General features: G+C 48.0%; 2 protein-coding genes across 2 annotated transcripts in view; one reads left to right on the forward strand and one right to left on the reverse strand.

Moving 5' to 3' along the window:
• The window catches only part of FANCB (FA complementation group B), a 38,070-nt gene extending 20,205 nt beyond the window's left edge, over window positions 1-17,865 (reverse strand). The window contains exons 1-4 of the mRNA XM_040423306.1: window positions 17,763-17,865; window positions 14,402-15,367; window positions 5,428-5,583; window positions 938-1,018 (exon numbers count right to left, since the gene is read on the reverse strand). Coding sequence (XP_040279240.1) covers window positions 938-1,018; window positions 5,428-5,583; window positions 14,402-15,331 — 1,167 coding nt within the window. The 5' untranslated portion in view covers window positions 15,332-15,367; window positions 17,763-17,865. The remainder of the gene's footprint in view (window positions 1-937; window positions 1,019-5,427; window positions 5,584-14,401; window positions 15,368-17,762) is intronic.
• The window catches only part of MOSPD2 (motile sperm domain containing 2), a 113,257-nt gene continuing 110,526 nt past the window's right edge, over window positions 17,792-20,522 (forward strand). The window contains exon 1 of the mRNA XM_040423307.1: window positions 17,792-17,984. Coding sequence (XP_040279241.1) covers window positions 17,976-17,984 — 9 coding nt within the window. The 5' untranslated portion in view covers window positions 17,792-17,975. The remainder of the gene's footprint in view (window positions 17,985-20,522) is intronic.

Consider the following 20,522-nt stretch of genomic DNA (forward strand, 5'->3'; position numbering starts at 1 on the left):
CAATTTTGCCCAAAAACACAGCCATGAATAAAGAATGGTACCAAAACACCCTCCAACAGCAACTTCTTCCAACAATCCAACAACAGTTTGGTGAAGAACAATGCATTTTCCAGCCCGATGGAGCACCGTGCCATAAGGCAAAAGTGATAACTAAGTGGCTCAGGGACCAAAACGTTGACATTTTGGGTCCATGGCCTGGAAACTCCCCAGATCTTAATCCCATTGAGAACTTGTGGTCAATCCTCAAGAGGCAGGTGGACAAACAAAAACCCACTAATTCTGACAAGCTCCAAGAAGTGATTATGAAAGAATGGGTTGCTATCAGTCAGGAATGGGCCCAGAAGTTGATTGAGAGCATGCCCAGTCGAATTGCAGAGGTCCTGAAAAAGAAGGGCCAACACTGCAAATACTGACTATTTGCATAAATGTCATGTAATTGTCGATAAAAGCCTTTGAAATGTATGAAGTGCGTGTAATTATATTTCACTACATCACAGAAACAACTGAAACAAAGATCTAATAGCAGTTTAGCAGCAAACTTTGTGAAAACTAATATGTGTGTCATTCTCAAAACTTTTGGCCACGACTGTAGATTCCTGGCTGTGGGGAGAGTGAGCGGCAGTGCACAATGCTACACACTTTGACCACCAGGTGGCGCTATACTACGTAAGTAAATGTCATACCCAGGCATGCTCAACCTGTGGCCCTCCAGCCGTTGCAAAACTACAACTCCCAGCATGCCTTAATAGCTGTAGGCTGTCCAGGCATGCTGGGAGTTGTAGTTTTGTTACAGGTTGGGCATGCCTATCATAGCTCATAACTCTTCACTGGATGGTTTTTCTAACAGCAAGTTAAATGGCCAATTTGCTTCATGACTTCTGCAGTCCAAGCAATGAATAGGACATATAAAGGTAGGACAACCCTTTTAAAGGCAAACCTGCAATCTGGCTTCCAGTGTCTGTAACATCAGAAGGCGATTCTCCTGAAACCCAACGGGGTCATCATCCATGTGGTCAACCTGGAAGAAAGCAGAACAAATCTGCTGAACATGCCCCATTAATGGAAGTTATTGGTGTGTGAGTGGGGTGTGGGGGTCTCTGCTCAGGGTCCTCTTTATGCCTCTTCCTCTGGTAGACTCAATGTATACTCCCCTCTTCAATCTCCTGCCACGGCCTAAGGGGCCACCCGCTATACTGGGAAGTTTTTTTATTAAATTTTATTACTATGTTTTTTTTTCTTCAGATTTATCCTTTTTGTGCAATTCAAAGAGAATATGTCTTTTCCTCTATTAGCTTTTGACTCCTGGAGAAAAACATTGCACAATGTACAACCCGACCGTCACCGGGCCACGATTCTGGTGACACGTCCTTGCTGGCACTACGCCAATTGTGATTCTTTACTATAGATATTTTATTTCAATGTGATATTTACCCAGAAAGCTGAAGTGCACACTTGCCTCTTGTCGCCCAGTGAATGCTCTGCGCTGATCCCATGTCTGACTTTCACACTACACGTACCGCATGACCGGAATGACACGGATAGCGGCTTTCATGGTTCCACAGCATCTACACCGGGTTATTCTACCTCACCTGCCCACGGACACATCTGTTCAGCTGAGTGAAGGAGACAATAACTAAAATATCTGCAGATAAGAGGCCTGCCAGCCGACGTGTACCTGTCACCTATGTACTGCGGAGGCGGCCGGGCTGTGGGGGCGGAAAAAATGTTCAAGAGAAGGAATCCTAGCAACTCACCAGGAACATCCTGACATGCCGTGTCTTCAGTATCCCCGGTTTTTAGTCATTAGGGACCATGAATGCGCTCAGCTCAGAATACGGAGCATTTTAATTAAAGGGGTTGCTCCACGGAAGACATTGTTATAAAGATAGATCCAGCCCATAATTATAATCATTTTTTATTTTTTTTAAAGTTGATATCTCCAGATATTTCAAAAGTAATGTTAGTGCAGCGCCACCTGCTTCTAATGAACAGCCTTCGGCCTCATGCACACGACCTTTGTTCTGGCCCGCATCCGAGCCGCGGTTTTTGCGGCTCGGGTGCGGACCCGTTCACTTCAATGGGGCCGCAAAAGATGCGGACAGCACTCCGTGTGCTGTCCACATCTGTTGCTCCGTTCCGTGGCCCCGCAAAATAAATATAACATGTCCTATTCTTGTCCGTTTTCCGGACAAGAATATGCATTTCTACAATGGGCCCGCCTGTTCCGTTCGGCAAATTGCGGAAGGCACACGGGCGGCTTCCGTGTTTTGCGGATCCGCAATTTGCAGACCGCAAAAAAACAGAACGGTCGTGTGCCTGAGGCCTTTCTGTGTCCACCGTTCGAGGTGGTCAGATGTGCTCAGTCTTGCAGAGGCGTTCCTCCTGTGGTGAGATGGCCGCTTCTGAAGCTGCAGCATCTTCTCTGAGGGGGCAGATTTAGCAAACTGGTGTAAAGTAGAACTGCTCTTAGTTTCCCATAGCAACCAATCAGATTCCTTCTTTCATTTTTCACAGCTCCTTTGGAAAATGAAAAGTGAACTCTGATTGGTTGCTATGGGCAACTAAGCCAGTTCTACTTTACACCAGTTTTGATAAATCTCCCAATGAGTGTCAGAGGAAATGCTGAAGCAAGTGATGAGAGTGAGAGACAACATTACGGTAATTGCCGAGGTGGACACAGAAAAGGCTGTTCAATAGAAACAGCAGGTGGCGCTATTCTAAAATTATCCCAGTAATATCTGGGGATATGAGCGGTTTTTGTGTAAATGCAAAAAATGTTGATAATAATGGGTTTGATTTAACGATCAACAATGAGGGAGATTTTACAAAACTGGTGCAAAGGAAAACTGGCTTAGTTGCCCATAGCAACCAATCAGGTTTCACCTTTTGTGTTCCAAAGGACCTCTGAAAAATGAAAGGTGGAATCTGATTGGTTGCTATGGGGATACATCTCCCCCAATGTTTTTCGAAGGACAAACCTTTTAAGGTTCATTCACACGTCCGTAAGGCCTATTCTTGTCCGCTATTGCGGACAAGAATAGGACATGTTCTATTTTTTTGCGGAACGGAAGTGCGGATGCGGACAGCACACTGTGTGCTGTCCGCATCTTTGCGGCCCTATTGAAAATGAATGGGTCCGGATCCATTCTGCAAAGTTGCGGAACGGATCCGGATCCATTTTGCGGACGTGTGAATGGACCCTTAAGGTTGGAAAATGAGCGGACAATGAATATAAGACTAGTGTATACACAGTACAGCTATTAACACTGCAGAAAAATGTCCTTTGTTTGCGGTTTCATGAAAAGCAGTAAGTGCTCACACAATCAGTTCTGCTGACAGGTCGGAGGTCTCTAGATTCGATCACGGTCACTTATCTTTACAGTGTGAGGAGACTTATAGGCCATACATGCTCCTCTGGAATTCTGGGAAGAAAGGGATGCAAATGAGCTCTTAACAAGCTCCGCCTCTAATGCCACCAGATGTAAGGCAGCTATCCTGTAAGTCAGTGGTTCTCAACCTTTCTAAAGCCGTGACCCCTTAATACAGTTCCTCATGTTGTGGTGACCCCCAACCATTACATTTTTTTCCTTGCTACGTCATAACTAATTTTGCTACTGTTATGATGACCCACCAAAAACACGCACAGACACCAATACACCAAATGTTAATTCAAATACACAAGTATTCATTCATAACCACAGAACTTTAGCATAAATACTAAATATTTGTAAACCAAATAAATAACTTTAAAATAAATAATAAACAAAAAAAAAAAAAATCAGTGGTGCTCAGGGTCCCCCAAATAAATAAATCAGCGGGGCTTCAGGTCTCCCCCAAATAAATAAATCAGCGGGGCTCAGGGTACCCCCAAATAAATAAATCAGCGGTGCTCAGGGTACCCCCAAATAAATAAATCAGCGGTGCTCAGGGTACCCCCAAATAAATAAATCAGCGGTGCTCAGGTCTCCCCCAAATAAATAAATCAGTGGTGCATCAGGTTTCCCCCAAATAAATAAATCAATGGTGCTCAGGGTCCCCCAAATAAATAAATCAGCGGTGCTTCATGTCCCCCCAAATAAATTAAGCCTTGCTCAGCCAAATAATTAAAATTAGCCAGGCTCAATTAAATCATTGGTGGCAGTGGTGCTCAGCTGCGGTGTCATTAACGAAAAAACTCGGACCTCAGCAGACAGGCGGCCCGACTTACCCGTCCAGACGTCAGGCTCCTTCAAGCACAGGCAGTGATAGGACATAACTTCCTGTGCGCGAGGATAAGGGGCCACTGCCGTTGTGCGGGCGACCCACAATAGGAAGCCTCAGACGACCCTCCGGAAAGGGCCGATCGACCACCAAAGGGGTCGCGACCCCTAGGTTGAGAACCGCTGCTATAAGTCAAAGAGAGATAGTTCCCAAAATCCTGACTTAGGCCTCTCACCCAGATAAGCCAGTACTCTCTGCTCTGCACTGATGAGGGGCAATCACCCCAAAACAGCTCTCTGCAGATGAGACACTGGCTTATTTAATATCCAAGTCATGCCTCATGGCCTATTTAAAGGGTAGAACATTGACTGACAGGATAGCTGCCTTACATCTGATGGTATTAGAGATAGAGCTTGTTAAGAGCTCATCTGCATCCCTTTCTTCCCAGAGGAGAATGTATGGCCTATAAGTCTCTTCAGTCGCTCTCCCAAGGAGAGATAGTACCCACCCAGTACCATGCTGTGTCACAGTAATCTGACATGTACCTTTCAGCTCATCCGAGTTGCTGGTATTCTCTTCTGCGCAGGCGCTAGACTGTGGCTGGTAAGGAAGTGGTCACATGACTAAACCACCATGCTAACTGCACGGACACGGCAGAGGGATATATACATAGCAGCTCAGGTACATGTCAGATTACCCTGGGACAGAAGAGTGCCCTTCAGCCTGAACTCTTTTAAAGTGGACCACCCCCTTAACACATCCCATCAAAAGCAGGGCATTACTGCCCAAATAACCTGTTAAACTCTATTAGTGATCTGACTTGTGTGCAGTGATAACAGCGCTATATACGGTACAATTTCACACTACCTGTCACCAAAACGCTGTTTTTCTGTTTCTTAAAAACGTACCCTGCAGCTGTTCTGAATTTTACTTATGTATCCTAAAGGGTTATTATGGATTATTCTACAAAAAAGTACTTGTCACCCATCAACAGGATAGGGGATGAAGGTTGGATTGCTGGGGTCCAATTGCAGGGACCCCAGCAATCCTCACAATAGAGGGTCCTCACGTCCTCTCTCTGAATGAGCAGATAGTACACGTGCCTGTCCACCACTCGACGGATGTAGAGTCTTGGGTCTCTTAGGAGAGGATGAATTTGCCGGGCCGACTAGACAAGCGCACTGCTATTCAGTCCACAGCCGTACATGCAGATAACCGAACACTTACTGGGTAATTGATGTCTCCACAGTCAGTCAGTCTGAATGCTCCGGGTTTGGAGGAGTTGCTTGGATCATCATTGAACAGCAAGAGAACTTGATCGGAGCCACGGCCCACAAAATCGTCCACCAGTATATTGCGGACATGTTGCCAGGTGGCAGCTGTCTGTAGAGATAAATATATGCATTACATGTCAGTCACGATGGCTGCAAGATTTTACACTTTTCATCCCGCCAGTGACAGGTAGCCCTGTCCTTATCCTCGGCTAAACTGATGATAATCTAAAAGCCGCTTTAGGGCTGTTTCACACGAGCGAGTCCATTCCGGGAATCGCGCTCCGGTGTGCGAGTGTGATCCTCCTGGACTTGCAGGAGCGCACTGCAGTATACGGATTTATAATGCTGTGTGCCTCTGCTTGACCTTACTGGTACAGGATAATAGCGACAGCTTTAGGTCAGTATTATTCTATAACAGTAAGGTCAAGCAGAGGCACACAGCATTATAAATTATGATAATGCCGTGCGCTCCTGGAAGATTACACAGAGCGTGATTCCCGCGATGGACTCGCTTGTGTGAAACAGCCCTTACACTGCCCAATGTTCGTGCAGATTATTGAGTTCATTGGGTAACAGGATCATTGGCGTGGTCAACTAAAGACCCCCTTACACTGACAGATGAGGCTGGCGTTCCTTTCTGACAATCGCCTGTGAGTCAGTGGAGGAGACCGCTGCATTTACATACAGCAATCTCCTCCACAGTATAGGGAGGAGAGATCACTAATGCCATCGCCAACAGAATAGGCCGTTTAGACACCACGATCTGCGGCCGCCAAACGATGATTTAGGAGACCGCATGAAAGATGCAATTACCCGATGAAAGAGCATCTTGCCAATTCATCAGGTAACCAGCGGCACCTTTACAGATTATCGCTAATGAGTGTTTGTAAAAACCTGTGTGTTAGCAATAATCTGCCTAAACATCGGCAGTGTAAAGGGGACTTAACTGATTGTTTGCCGGCAGCAGATCGTGGCGTCTAAACGGCCTCTGCTGCTGACAAAAATGGATTCTGTATGGGGATGAGCAACTGCATTAGTGATGGCTCCTCACCATACTGTGGAGGAGATCGCTGCTTGTAAATGGCGCAGTCTCCTCCACTGATGAGCAGGTTATTGTCAGGAAGGAACGCCTCCTTCCTGACAATCGTCTGTTTCATCCAGCAATGTAAAGGGACCTTTACTACAGCAGAACCCGAGAGGACAGTGGATGGGACAAGGATTCAAAGAGCGCCAAAGAGAGAACTGTAATTTTGCCTTGCCCCCCTCGGGCCCTGCTGTATTTCTAATACTCCTTTTGTGGAGCCCTCTAACACTTAAAGGGAATCTGTCACCAGTTTTATGGTGTCCTAATTAAGGGTGACATAAACAAGCGACAGGTCTCCTTAACTAAAGGCTGGGTCGCTTTCTTTAACTGACCCAGAGCTGTTCTGCCAAAATCTTGAACTAAACGGCACCAGCACATAATGACGAGTCCCGAATATTCACGAGCTCACGGCTTTCCCCGCCCACCTGCTGCTGATTCATATGGAAAAAACCTGTCAATCAGAGGCAGGAGGGCGGGGAGAGCTCATGAATTTGGGGACCCAAGCGCTGTAGATGTTAGGATTTGAATGTAAGGGCAGCAGAAAACTGGAGACACATTGCCTTTAAGAGCATAGGGCAATATCACGCTCTGTTATCAGTCCTGATCTTGGGGACAGTGTTCGGCTGTGTTCACATCATACTATGTGAACATGTGAGCTTGGTGTAACGCATCCATAGGCCGCCATGACCTGCTAAAGCCAAAAAGTTTCCTATGGCCTTCATCAGGATGGTAAAAGTTTGCATACCATAGGGAAGCTCAGCAGACTGCGTTTTCCGATATAGTTGACTACCGCAAAAAAACAAAAGCTGCCACGTGATGTGACCAAAGCCTTAGTTTACTCACTAGCTTGCACACTAAGGGCGAATGGGCATCCATATTCAGTGTTCGGTGACGTCACCGGCTCTGAGGGGCGGGCTTTAGCTCTGCCCTAGCCGTTTTACTGGCTAGGGCAGAGCTAAATCCCGCCCATCAGTGCCGGTGACATCACCGGGGTTCCTGGCAGCCCCATGGAGAGCCCCAGTACGTCACCGGATCTCCAAAAAATGCCTTTGCCCTCCGCATGTCAGGTGAAAAAGGAGGGATGTCCGGGTTCAGCTCTGAACCCGGACAACCCCTTTAAAGTAGGGGGCGGCGTTCCGGCACAGGGAGAGGAGCGCTTCCATTGTGAAAGCGCTCATCTCCATCTGTATCGCTGTCCTGCTGCAGGGCAGGGGAGGAAGAGGCGCGTCCCTCCCCTGCGTCATCACGCCGCCTGAGCCATACAGCGCGGGACACAGACTGGAAGAGGCCTGCATCGCTGACATGGAGGTAAGTATAAGTGCTTATTTTTATATGTATTACAATACTTTTAGTAAGTCTTTTACTAGCACATGATGGAGGGGGGGGCCCTCCTGTTACTAGCACATGATGGAGGGGGGGGCCCTCCTGTTACTGGCACATGATGGAGGGGGGGCCCTCCTGTTAATGGCACATGATGGGGCATAGGGGGGGGCCCTCTTGTTACAGGCACATGATGTGGGAGGCATCTATGGGGGCACATTTTACTGGCACATTTTTGGGGGCACTTTTTACTGGCACATTATTGGGGGCACTTTTTACTGGAACATTCTTGGTGGGCACTATAGGGGCATCTACTGAGGCCACAAAGAAGGGGTATTTTATATGGGGGGCTCTGTACAGTAGCATTTTATACTGGGGCACATTATGGTGGGTACTGTTGGGGAGAGGAGTACTATGGGGTCATTTACGGGGGCACTAAGAAGGGGTATTTTATACTTGCAAATTATGGGGGACACTGAGGGCATCTACTGGGGCACTATATATGGGGCATTTTATACTGGTACATTATGGGGGGCACTAGGAGGAAGGGGGGGAGAGGAGCACTATGGGGGCATTTACTGGGGGCACTATATAGGGGTATTTTATACTGGCACATTATGGGGACATTAGCTCAACTGGGGGCATTACAAGGGGGTATTTTTTGCACTGTCATATTATAAGGCAAATTATTTCTACTGGGGGGGGGGGGCATTATGGTGGGCTTTATTACTCCCCCACGGTATGACCCCCTAGTAGCAGCACCAGCCTCTCCCTGCTCTGCTATCCCTCTGCCCCTTCTCCAAATCCTTATTATGAAATCTTTCTCATTAGGATAAAACACAACATCAGCTCCACCGAGCCCCCGGCCAAAGTGTTGAAGTGGTGACCGAGATCCCCAAGGGCCAAGCCAAGTAATTGTAAGTTTTCATGTGAAATATGTTTATGTTATACACATATAGCATCCACTGTGCCCCACAATATACAGTATACTGCTACACTGTGCCCCACAATATACAGTATACCGCTACACTGTGCCCCACAATATACAGTATACCGCTACACTGTGCCCCACAATATACAGTATACCTCTACACTGTGCCCCACAATATACAGTATACCGCTACACTGTGCCCCACAATATACAGTATACCTCTACACTGTGCCCCACAATATACAGTATACCGGTACACTGTGCCCCACAATATACAGTATACCTCTACACTGTGCCCCACAATATACAGTATACCGCTACACTGTGGAGTCTGTTCTATAAGCACCATTGTTTTGTGGCCGCGGACAGAAAATAATCTGGAAGTGCCCCTCCCGAGACCAGGCTCTGGATCCGCCACTGCCTCGGCCTCGCTGAAGTTGCCTAGCGGCTGCCCCGCTACCCAGTTAGAGGAACCGGGCCGACTGTCAGAAGGCTGCTGAACGCGACTCACCGCCGTGCTGCGTCGTCACGTCAGACTCCTCCCCTGGGTCCTGCCGTAAAGTGGAAGACCGTGACGGCTGCTGCGCGCAGGAAGTTAAAAATTCTTCCTGCTTGGAGTCAGGTGCGGTGCTGGCAGCCGGCGGTGAGTCGCGTTCAGCAGCCTTCAGTGTACTGCCCACTTGCCCAGAAAACAACTCATAGGCGGTAAGAAAGTAACTCAGCATTGGCTCACCTCACCTATTATACTGTATAATTTATACATATGTCATTCAGGGGCATGGAAAAGCTGGGTGATGATTTTTTCACCTAGCTTTTCCATGCTCCTGAATTGCATATCTGCTTATGGGCATATATCTTTATAATAGCGGAGCCTGATCTATTATAAGCAGATATGCCATTCAGGAGCATGGAAAAGCTAAGTGAGAAATAGTCACCTAGCTCTTCAATGCTCCTGAGGGGTATATCTGCTTATAATAGATCAGGTATTATAAACAGATATGCCTATAGGCGTTGCATTTTTATTTTCTATAAAAAAGGCCCATTAACCCCTTAAGGACACAGCCCTATTTCACCTTAAGGACCAGGCCATTTTTTGCAAATCTGACCACTGTCACTTTAAGTGCTGATAACTTTAAAACGCTTTGACTTACCCAGGCCGTTCTGAGATTGTTTTTTGGGGATGTTACAAGGCTTAGAAGTTTAGAAGCAAATTTTGAAATTTTCAGAAATCTTTAAAATCCCACTTTTTATGGACCAGTTCAGGTTTGAAGTCACTTTGTGAGGCTTACATAATAGAAACCACCCAAAAATGACCCCATTCTAGAAACTACACCCCTCAAGGTATTCAAAACTGTTTTTACAAACTTTGTTAACCCTTTAGGTCTTCCACAACACTTCATGGCAAATGGACATAAATTTTTAGAATTTAGATTTTTTGGAAAATTTTCCAATATAATCAATTTTTTCCAGGAAAAAAACAAGGGTTAACTGCCAAACAAAACTCAATATGGGTTGCCCTGATTCTGTAGTTTGCAAAAACACCCCATATGTGGTTGTAAACTACTGTTTGGCCAAACGGGAGGACATAGAAAGAGGGGCACGCCATATGGGTTTTGGAAGGCAGATTTTGCAGGACTGGTTTTGTTTATACCATGTCCCATTTGAAGCCCCCTGTTGCACCCCTAGAATAGAAATTTCAAAAAAGTGACTCCATCTAAGAAAGTACACCCCTCAAGGTATTCAAAACTGGGTTTACAAACTTTGTTAACCCTTTAGGTGTTCCACAAGAGTTATTGGCAGATGGAGAAACAATTTAGAAATTTCTATTTTTTGGAAAATTTTCCATTTTAACCCTTACTTTATTACTGGAAAAAAATTTGTTAACAGCCAAACAAAACTCAAAATGGGTTGCCCTGATTATGTAGTTTGCAGAAACACCCCAAATGTGGTCGTAAACTACTATTTGGCTAAACGGCAGGACATAGAAGAAGGGGAACACCATATGGGTTTTGGAAGGCAGATTTTGCTGGACTGGTGTATTTACACCATGTACCCTTTCAAGCCCCCCTGATGCACCCCTAGAGTAGAAACTCCATAAAAGTGACCCCATCTAGGAAACTATGGGATAAGGTGGTTGTTGTTTTGGGACTATTTTAGGGGTAAATATGATTTTTGGTTGCTCTATATTACACTTTTTTGAGGCAAGGTAACAAAAAAATAAAATTCTAAAATTTTTCTACATTTGCTATTTAGTTTTGTGGAACACCTAAAGGGTTAACAAAGTTTATAAAGTAACTTTTGAATACCTTGAGGGGTGTAGTTTCTTAGATGGGGTCACTTTTTTGGAGTTTCTAGTCTAGGCTACATCAGGGGGGGCTTCTAATGGGACATGGTGTAAAAAAAAAAAAACTGTCCATCAAAATCTGCCTTCCAGAAACCATATGGAGTTCCCTTCGTTCTATGCCCTGCCGTGCGGCTATATAGCCATTTACGACCACATATGGGGTGTTTCTGCAAACTACAGAATCAGGGCCTTAAATATTGAGTTTTTTTGGCTGTTAACCCTTGCTTTATTACTGGAAAAAAAGGATTCAAATGGAAATTTTGCCCAAAAATGGGTGTTTTGGCACCGTTTTTATTTTATATTTTTAACGCTGTTCATCCGAGGGGTTTGGTCAAATGTTATTTTTATAGCGACGACTTTTACGCACGCGACGATGCCCAATATGTATGGCTCTCAGACTTTGGAGACACTAAGCAGGCATCCTAAAACTGCGGCCCTCCAGATATTGTAAAACTACAATTCCCACCATGCCCTGCTGATGGCTGTAGGTTGTCTGGGCATGCTGGGAGTTATAGTTTTACAACATCTGGAGGGCCGCAGTTTGAGGATGCCTGCACTAAAACTAATATTTTTTTGGGGAAAAAAAATTGTTTCTGTGTCTCCAAAGTCTGAGAACCATAGTTTTTTTTCCGATGTCAGTGCTAAATTGGGATATAAATTTAGTACTCCATGGAAGTGTGATACTCCCTGAAGCAATCGATAACGCAGAGGCCCGGATGATCGGGGCACGTGTCGCACTGAGTGGTGGTGTCCTTCCGTATATCCCCCTCCTGCGACACACTCTGCACTTTTTTTGGGTTCGTCCCTTCTTTCCAGTATGGGGGACCACACCTGGAAAGTGTTGGCCAGGGACGATCCGGGCGCCTCTAGTTCCCGAGGTACTCCGGCCTGCTCTTTCCCGGTCCGAAAAGATCAGGTCTTTGAGGACTGCCTCATAGAACTGGAGGAATGTCCCTGTGCTGCCAGCGCTTCGGGATAGTACAAAAGAGTTGTACATGGCAACCTGTACCAAGTAGACCGCAACTTTTTTGTACCGTGCCCGGGTTTTGCGCATGGCGTTATATGGCTTGAAGACTTGATCAGAGAGATCAACTCCTCCCATATACCGATTGTAGGCGACGATACAATCGGGCTTGAGGACCATTGCCGCGGTACCTCGCACAGGGACAGGGGTGGTGCCGTTACCGTGGATTGTGGACAGCATAAGGACATCCCTCTTGTCCTTATACCTGACCAGCAACAGGCTTCCACTGGTAAGGGCACGGGTCTCACCCCTGGGGATAGGTACCTGGAGGGGGTGGGCAGGGAGGCCGCGTTGATTTTTCCGCACGGTCCCACAAGCGAACGTGGATCTGGCGGCAAGGGACCTGAACAAGGGAATGCTGGTATAAAAGTTGTCCACGTACAAGTGGTAACCCTTATCCAGCAGTGGGTGCATAAGGTCCCACACGAGTTTCCCGGTAACACCCAGAGTGGGGGGACATACTGGTGGTTGAATCCGGGAATCTCGCCCCTCGTACACACGAAATTTGTAAGTGTACCCTGGGGGGGCTGGTGATGGGGGGGGGGGTACTGGTGGTGGTGGGGATGCGGGGGGGCAAGTGGCAGGGGGGGTCTGGGGTCTGAAAGCTGAAACAAAAAAGTTTAGAATAAATGTTTTTTTTTTTTCTTTTTTTTTTCTAACTTTTCCCTTCAATCCCTGCCTAAAGGTGCCTCTCCCTCACTGACCCTAACCTACCTGGGTGGCGATGGGTGCAGGAGGGTGATGGATGGCGATTAGGGGGACACAGGAGCTGGTGCTGGACGATGCTGCACGGTCAGGGTGCTGGACAGGAAGAGGAGGGGAGAGAGGAGCGCAGGAAGTTTGAATCTCGCGCCTCTCTCCCCTGCACCAATCAGCACCCTGGACAGCGGCATTCAGCACCAGAGCCAGCACCGCCTCTCCAAATCCTCGGACTGCGATAGGTGGTGTATAATTACGCCACCGATCGCAGTCTTTTTCCGGTTCATCGGGTCACAGGACACCCGAATGGACCAGAAACGCAGAAAACCCCAGGTCTGAATTGACCTGCGGTTTTCTGCGATCGTCGATGCGGGGGGGTCAAATGACCCCCCCCTGCATTGTTACAGGATGCCGGCTGAATGATTTCAGCCGGCATCCCGTTCCGATTAACCCCCGCGGCGCCGGCATCGCTATTTAAAGCCATGACGTACCGGTACGTCATGTGTCCTTAAGGACTCGGGAAACATGCCGTACCGGTACGTCATGTGTCCTTAAGGGGTTAAAATCTTCAGCACCAGGCCCATGATGCTCTTAATCCGGCCCTGGATCCCCCCCCGCCTCTCCTGGCTGCCCGGTTGTGCAGGCAGCTGCAGTAAGCCCCATTCTCTAAAAGGGGTACTCCAGGATTTACAAGTGATGACCCCTCCTCAGAATAAGTCACCACTATCTGATCAACTGGGGTCCAACACCCCGCACCCCCACTGATCTGCAGTAGCTCTGGTACGAAGTCGGCACTGGAAATACACAGCTCCATAAATTAAAGTCAGTAGGAGCAGCGCTGCAGGACAGGCCATTACGTCTTAAATCCTGGAATACCCCTTTGGGCTCGTGTGCGCGGCAGACATTTACAGAAGTAAAATAAAATAATAATAATTGCACCATGCACTTGGCCGGGATCCGTGTTTTGTGGGCCGCAAAACACTTACGGACGTGTGCACGAGGCCTTTACATGGAGCAATGGTTTCCTAAGGGCTCATGCACACGACCACATGTATTTTGCGGTCCGCAAAAAATATGGATGACGTTCGTGTGCATTCCGTATTTTGCAGAACGACGGAACAGCTGGCCCCTCGTAATGCGGACAATAATAGGACATGTTCTATCTCTTTGCGGAAGGGAAATAGGGAAATGGAATGCACGTGGAGTAACTTCCGTTTTTTTTTTGGGCAGACCCATTGAAATGAATGGTTCCACATACGGTCCGCAAAAAAAAACTAAGAAAACAAAACAAAAAAAAAGTAACGGACACAGAAAGAAAATACGTTCGCGTGCATGAGCCCTCATCAGCAGGTGGCCGGGTGCTGCTGTGTGGAGAATTTAGCCCTTCATTATAGGTATCGGCGAGGGTTCCAAAGATCGACCCTGGTCCGATCACAGACTATCCTGATGCTACGCCACCACTTTATAAGATGGGAAAATCTCTTTACACAGGTACAAAGACAGATATACATAGAAGAACAATTACCTTCCATCCATCTTTCCATATTCCACATGCTTCCCCGGAAGAGAAGGAAAGAACACATAATAAGTCCGCCCGGCTTGTGGATGCAAGCTGTAGTTTTGAAAGGTTTTCAGACGGCAGCTGGCAAACCTGCTTAGGGACTCCATTATGGAAGCAGATCAATTGCTTACCGCTGGCTGCTATTGCTGACGTCTCATATCTGCCACTAACATTTTGCATGGTACAAACTTCAAGGCAGCGCAGCACACTTGAGTATGCATGAGGAGCAAGACAAGATCCTGGCACGGCGTTCCGATTTTCGAGGCAGTACAAAACAAACTGGTTTCCTTGAAGACTTCTATTAGGAAGAGAAGAGCCTGTTAAACGCCTGCCGTCCAATCTCACGGTTGTTACACCCAAAATACAAGTTCCTTCTTCAGTTGTCCCGGCCCAAAGAACAGCGGAAATATCTATCGGAGCCGTAAAAACTTCTGAAGTCAAAGATGAGACATGAAGGAGTTTTTCCTGCTGTCTCCACAGAATGGTCGGACCATCAGTGATGTATAGATCTTCTATGGTTTCCGAGTCCACTTTGAACTTCAGACAGGTTTCCAGTTCATTTGACGGGTGGAGCAGCAGCGAAATCAGCCGCCATGAATCACCGGATTTCCTCTTACAAGTCCTCAGCAGAACGCATGGAAGCTTAATGCCGGTCCTGGCGTCGGCCACACAGCGAACGCGAACAAGTTCCAGCGTGGACTTACTAGATTGGATGCTGTACTCGCCACCAGAGATTTCAATGAACTGTCCAGTCTCAGCATTAAATGCCTTCCTTGAGAAGGTGAGAACATTTTTTTTGGCAGGGTCTGGGCTATTTTTTCTGCGCAGTAGATGAAACGTCACCATTTGACCATTGTGGGCGAGTACATGATCGCTGTTACAAAGCACCTCCATTGTTCACTGTATCGGCCCGGATTTTATATCGTCCATCTGAAAAATAAAAAGATATTGGCGTCAATCCAGTCACTGGCTTCATTAGCGGGGTGACAGCAGCTGATAATGGGTCCAGCAACAAGCAAATGGGCTCCCCTCCCAAGATGGGTGAAGACTAGTGCTGAGCGAACTTCTGTTTTCAAGGTTCGGGTTATCTAAGAATTCCATTATGGATTCCACTACCACGGACCATAACTTATGGTAGCGGAATCCATATCGGAATTCTTAGATAACCCGAACCTTGTACGTCCAACTTGAAAACAGAAGTTCGCTCATCTCTAGTGAAGACTGAACAATGTGGATAATGGATGGGGGCAGACGAGCAAATGTAGATTACAGTGAGACCATAGGAAGGAGCACAAGGCACAGGAGACCCTTCAGGTAGTCTAGCCACTAGTGATGAGCGAAGATTACAAAAATTTTATTTGGCTGCTTTGCCAAATTCTACAAAGAAATTCACTTCAAGTTCGGCGTACAAAGTTATCTAAGAATTCTGTTATGGATTCCGTTACCACAGACCATAAGTTACGGTCCATGGTAGCGGAGTCCATAACGAATTCTTAGATAACCCGAACCTTGTACGCCGAACTTGAAAACACAAGTTCGCCCAACACTATTCGTGACAATTTACTTCGTCACGAAGCGCATTTTTTGTAAGTAGCGGGCGCAATGACGGGGAATGACGATTGTGCTGCCCTCCGTCACTGAACCCCTCAGATGCAGCGTCCATTGTTGATCGCAACATCTGAGATTAAAAATGAGGGTTTTCAGGGGTTAAACCATTGAGGGAAAAAAATACAAAGAGGCCGTCACGGCTATCTTGATTGCGTGGTGCGTGATGACATCATATGCCACAGTGCACAAGAATTTGCATGGGATCTTCAATCAAGATGGCTGAGGAGAGTATTATTTTTTTTTTTTTACCGCCATTTCAGGGTAAATTGATTTTGCGGCAAGTTGACTTTTCCCTGAAATTCGAATCAAAGTCTACTTTAGATACTTTAATTCGCTGAACCCTAGTAGCCATGAACTTTGTGCTTAAGGTGGTCATGGTGGTATGGGACCCCAGCTCCATGTCTCTGATTGACCTTTCTTGTGGACTGGACGTCCCCTTCACTCTACGAGGTGCAGCTGGCAGTAGAAATATACAGTCATCCTTCATAGAGGAGTAGGTCACTTGCCTATTTCCAGGTCTCCCATAGAGAATGAATGAAATAGCAGGACGCAGGCTCGACCTGACGCTCCTTCAGATCGGTGAAGCAGGACCTCCATTCTTGGGATCGCTGAGAATCCCAGTGGTCGAACCCTCAGCGATCATTTAGTTGGCCAACTTCTAGGGGGCTAACTTCTAAATTTGGCACAATCCCTTTAAATTAATGCCCACCCTTTCCCAAACTTTACCACAAGTTGATCCGCATTCCAGGGGGGCACGTTACTGCTGCAGCCAGCCACATGTCCGCATTAAACAGCAGCTGAGTATGCTTCCCTCCTCTGGTCCAGCCACATGGGGGGGTAAGGAAGAGGGGGCAGAGTTGCCCAAAAGGCCCCTGAAAATGAAAAACCCTTTTGAGTATTAAATAAGCTGCTGATCATGTCTCGGCACCAGAAACCAGAGGACATTCCCTGCAGTCCACAGGGACATCATGGTTCTTAGATAACCCGAACCAGGCTCGGACTGGCCCACAGGGGTACAGGTGAATCCCCCGGTGGGCCCCTGAGCAATGTGGGTCCCTAGTCTCCCACCCCCCCGCACAAGTGGCACATAACACAGTAGACTTACTGCACTACATACATATATTCAATGTACAGCACCTCAGCCAGCCTATGTTCATATAAAAAACTTAATAGATTATTGATTATTAAAGAATTGACAGAGTTTATTATCATAGACTCGATCAGAGCTGAGATGACTTCTAGGTATAGAGGAAAGCCGCTGCAGGGACCCCCATATTCAATCATCTGGTAGCATCTTGCTGCTGTCTGAGCAGGTAATATTTGAATATATCCATACGGTGGCCCCTAAAATACATTTTACTGGTGGGCCCTAGACACCCCAGTTCGCACATCCACAAGTTCGCGCATCCCTAATAGCAACCAATCAGATTCCACCTTTCACTTTTCAGAGCTCTTTTGGAAAATGAAAGGCGGAATCTGATTGGTTGCTATGGGCAACTAAGCCTGTTCTACTTTACACAGATTAGTGATCTGGGCTCGGACGTGCCATCACTGTGGGCCACGCGCGGCGCCTCATGACGTCACTTTTGCTTTACTTTGCGGTCTAATACACTACTTCAGGACAACTGAACCCAAAAGTCCCGCCATGTGCACCGCAAAGCACTGTGGGTAAGCAGGCGGCATGACTCCAAGGAGCCCCGATCCCCGCTCATCTCACCGTATACACCACCCATAGTCAGGGGCGCCGTCACCCGGTCATAGTCGCAGTGGTACACCCGCTGACGTCATGTAGGGGGTTAGCGGAGGAGACAGCCGCCCAGGAGTGGGCAGGACGGGCCGTGACGTAGCCGGTGACGTCAGTGAGGCCGGAAGGACTTGAAGACACCAGTGCAGTGTACTGGGAGCAGCCAGTAGCGGCAGGACTGGGACCATGGCAGATGTGAGTAATGTGATCCTGGGCAGGAGGAGGGAGGACGCCTCAGGGGACACTGGACAGGCGCTCAGTGACATGGGATTTGATGGCTGCTGTGATTGTCATGTGATGTCATCCTCAGGTGGTGGAGTGGGGATCATGTGATGTCATCCTCATGTGGTGGAGTGAGGATCATGTGATGTCATCCTCAGGTGGTGGAGAGGGGATCATGTGATGTCATCCTCAGGTGGTGGAGAGGGGATCATGTGATGTCATCCTCAGGTGGTGGAGAGGGGATCATGTGATGTCATCCTCAGGTGGTGGAGAGGGGATCATGTGATGTCATCCTCAGGTGGTGGAGAGGGGATCATGTGATGTCATCCTCAGGTGGTGGAGAGGGGATCATGTGATGTCATCCTCAGGTGGTGGAGAGGGGATCATGTGATGTCATCCTCAGGTGGTGGAGAGGGGATCATGTGATGTCATCCTCAGGTGGTGGAGAGGGGATCATGTGATGTCATCCTCAGGTGGTGGAGAGGGGATCATGTGATGTCATCCTCAGGTGGTGGAGTGAGGATCATGTGATGTCATCCTCAGGTGGTGGAGAGGGGATCATGTGATGTCATCCTCAGGTGGTGGAGAGGGGATCATGTGATGTCATCCTCAGGTGGTGGAGAGGGGATCATGTGATGTCATCCTCAGGTGGTGGAGAGGGGATCATGTGATGTCATCCTCAGGTGGTGGAGTGAGGGTCATGTGATGTCATCCTCAGGTGGTGGAGAGGGGGTCATGTGATGTCATCCTCAGGTGGTGGAGAGGGGGTCATGTGATGTCATCCTCAGGTGGTGGAGAGGGGATCATGTGATGTCATCCTCAGGTGGTGGAGAGGGGGTCATGTGATGTCATCCTCAGGTGGTGGAGAGGGGGTCATGTGATGTCATCCTCAGGTGGTGGAGAGGGGATCATGTGATGTCATCCTCAGGTGGTGGAGAGGGGATCATGTGATGTCATCCTCAGGTGGTGGAGAGGGGATCATGTGATGTCATCCTCAGGTGGTGGAGAGGGGATCATGTGATGTCATCCTCAGGTGGTGGAGTGAGGATCATGTGATGTCATCCTCAGGTGGTGGAGAGGGGATCATGTGATGTCATCCTCAGGTGGTGGAGAGGGGATCATGTGATGTCATCCTCAGGTGGTGGAGAGGGGATCATGTGATGTCATCCTCAGGTGGTGGAGAGGGGATCATGTGATGTCATCCTCAGGTGGTGGAGAGGGGATCATGTGATGTCATCCTCAGGTGGTGGAGTGAGGGTCATGTGATGTCATCCTCAGGTGGTGGAGAGGGGGTCATGTGATGTCATCCTCAGGTGGTGGAGAGGGGGTCATGTGATGTCATCCTCAGGTGGTGGAGAGGGGGTCATGTGATGTCATCCTCAGGTGGTGGAGAGGGGGTCATGTGATGTCATCCTCAGGTGGTGGAGAGGGGATCATGTGATGTCATCCTCAGGTGGTGGAGAGGGGATCATGTGATGTCATCCTCAGGTGGTGGAGAGGGGATCATGTGATGTCATCCTCAGGTGGTGGAGAGGGGATCATGTGATGTCATCCTCAGGTGGTGGAGTGAGGATCATGTGATGTCATCCTCAGGTGGTGGAGAGGGGATCATGTGATGTCATCCTCAGGTGGTGGAGAGGGGATCATGTGATGTCATCCTCAGGTGGTGGAGAGGGGATCATGTGATGTCATCCTCAGGTGGTGGAGAGGGGATCATGTGATGTCATCCTCAGGTGGTGGAGAGGGGATCATGTGATGTCATCCTCAGGTGGTGGAGTGAGGGTCATGTGATGTCATCCTCAGGTGGTGGAGAGGGGGTCATGTGATGTCATCCTCAGGTGGTGGAGAGGGGGTCATGTGATGTCATCCTCAGGTGGTGGAGAGGGGGTCATGTGATGTCATCCTCAGGTGGTGGAGAGGGGGTCATGTGATGTCATCCTCAGGTGGTGGAGAGGGGGTCATGTGATGTCATCCTCAGGTGGTGGAGTGAGGGTCATGTGATGTCTTCCTCAGGTGGTGAAGACAAAAAAAAGCTCGCAATTTCCAAAGGTAGCAAATAAAAACAGCACTCAGCATCGGATACTTCAAAGTAGGTGTTTTATTGTATAAAAACGCATAAACAATTATTATTATTATTATTATTATTATTTTTTTAAATGTGTTTTTAAACAATAAAACGCCTACCTTGAAGTATCCGATGCTGAGTGCTGTTTTTATTTGCTACCTTTTGGGAGCCTTTTTGTCCCCTTCTCCTCCAGCCTCCTCTGTACAATGCCCGGCGGATGAGCGCAACAGCCTGGTCTCTCCTGGTGTGGAGGATTAGTGATGGCCAGTTCGCATTGTTCGCCCGTGAACATATGCGGGCTGCTAACTTTTTTCACAAGTCCGGCTGTCCCCCACCCCAGCGCCATCAGCTGTCCCCCACCCCAGCGCCATCAGCTGTCCCCCACCCCAGCGCCATCAGCTGTCCCCCACCCCAGCGCCATCAGCTGTCCCCCACCCCAGCGCCAT

Source organism: Bufo bufo, chromosome 3, assembly GCF_905171765.1.
Source record: "Bufo bufo chromosome 3, aBufBuf1.1, whole genome shotgun sequence".
NCBI lineage: Eukaryota > Metazoa > Chordata > Amphibia > Anura > Bufonidae > Bufo > Bufo bufo.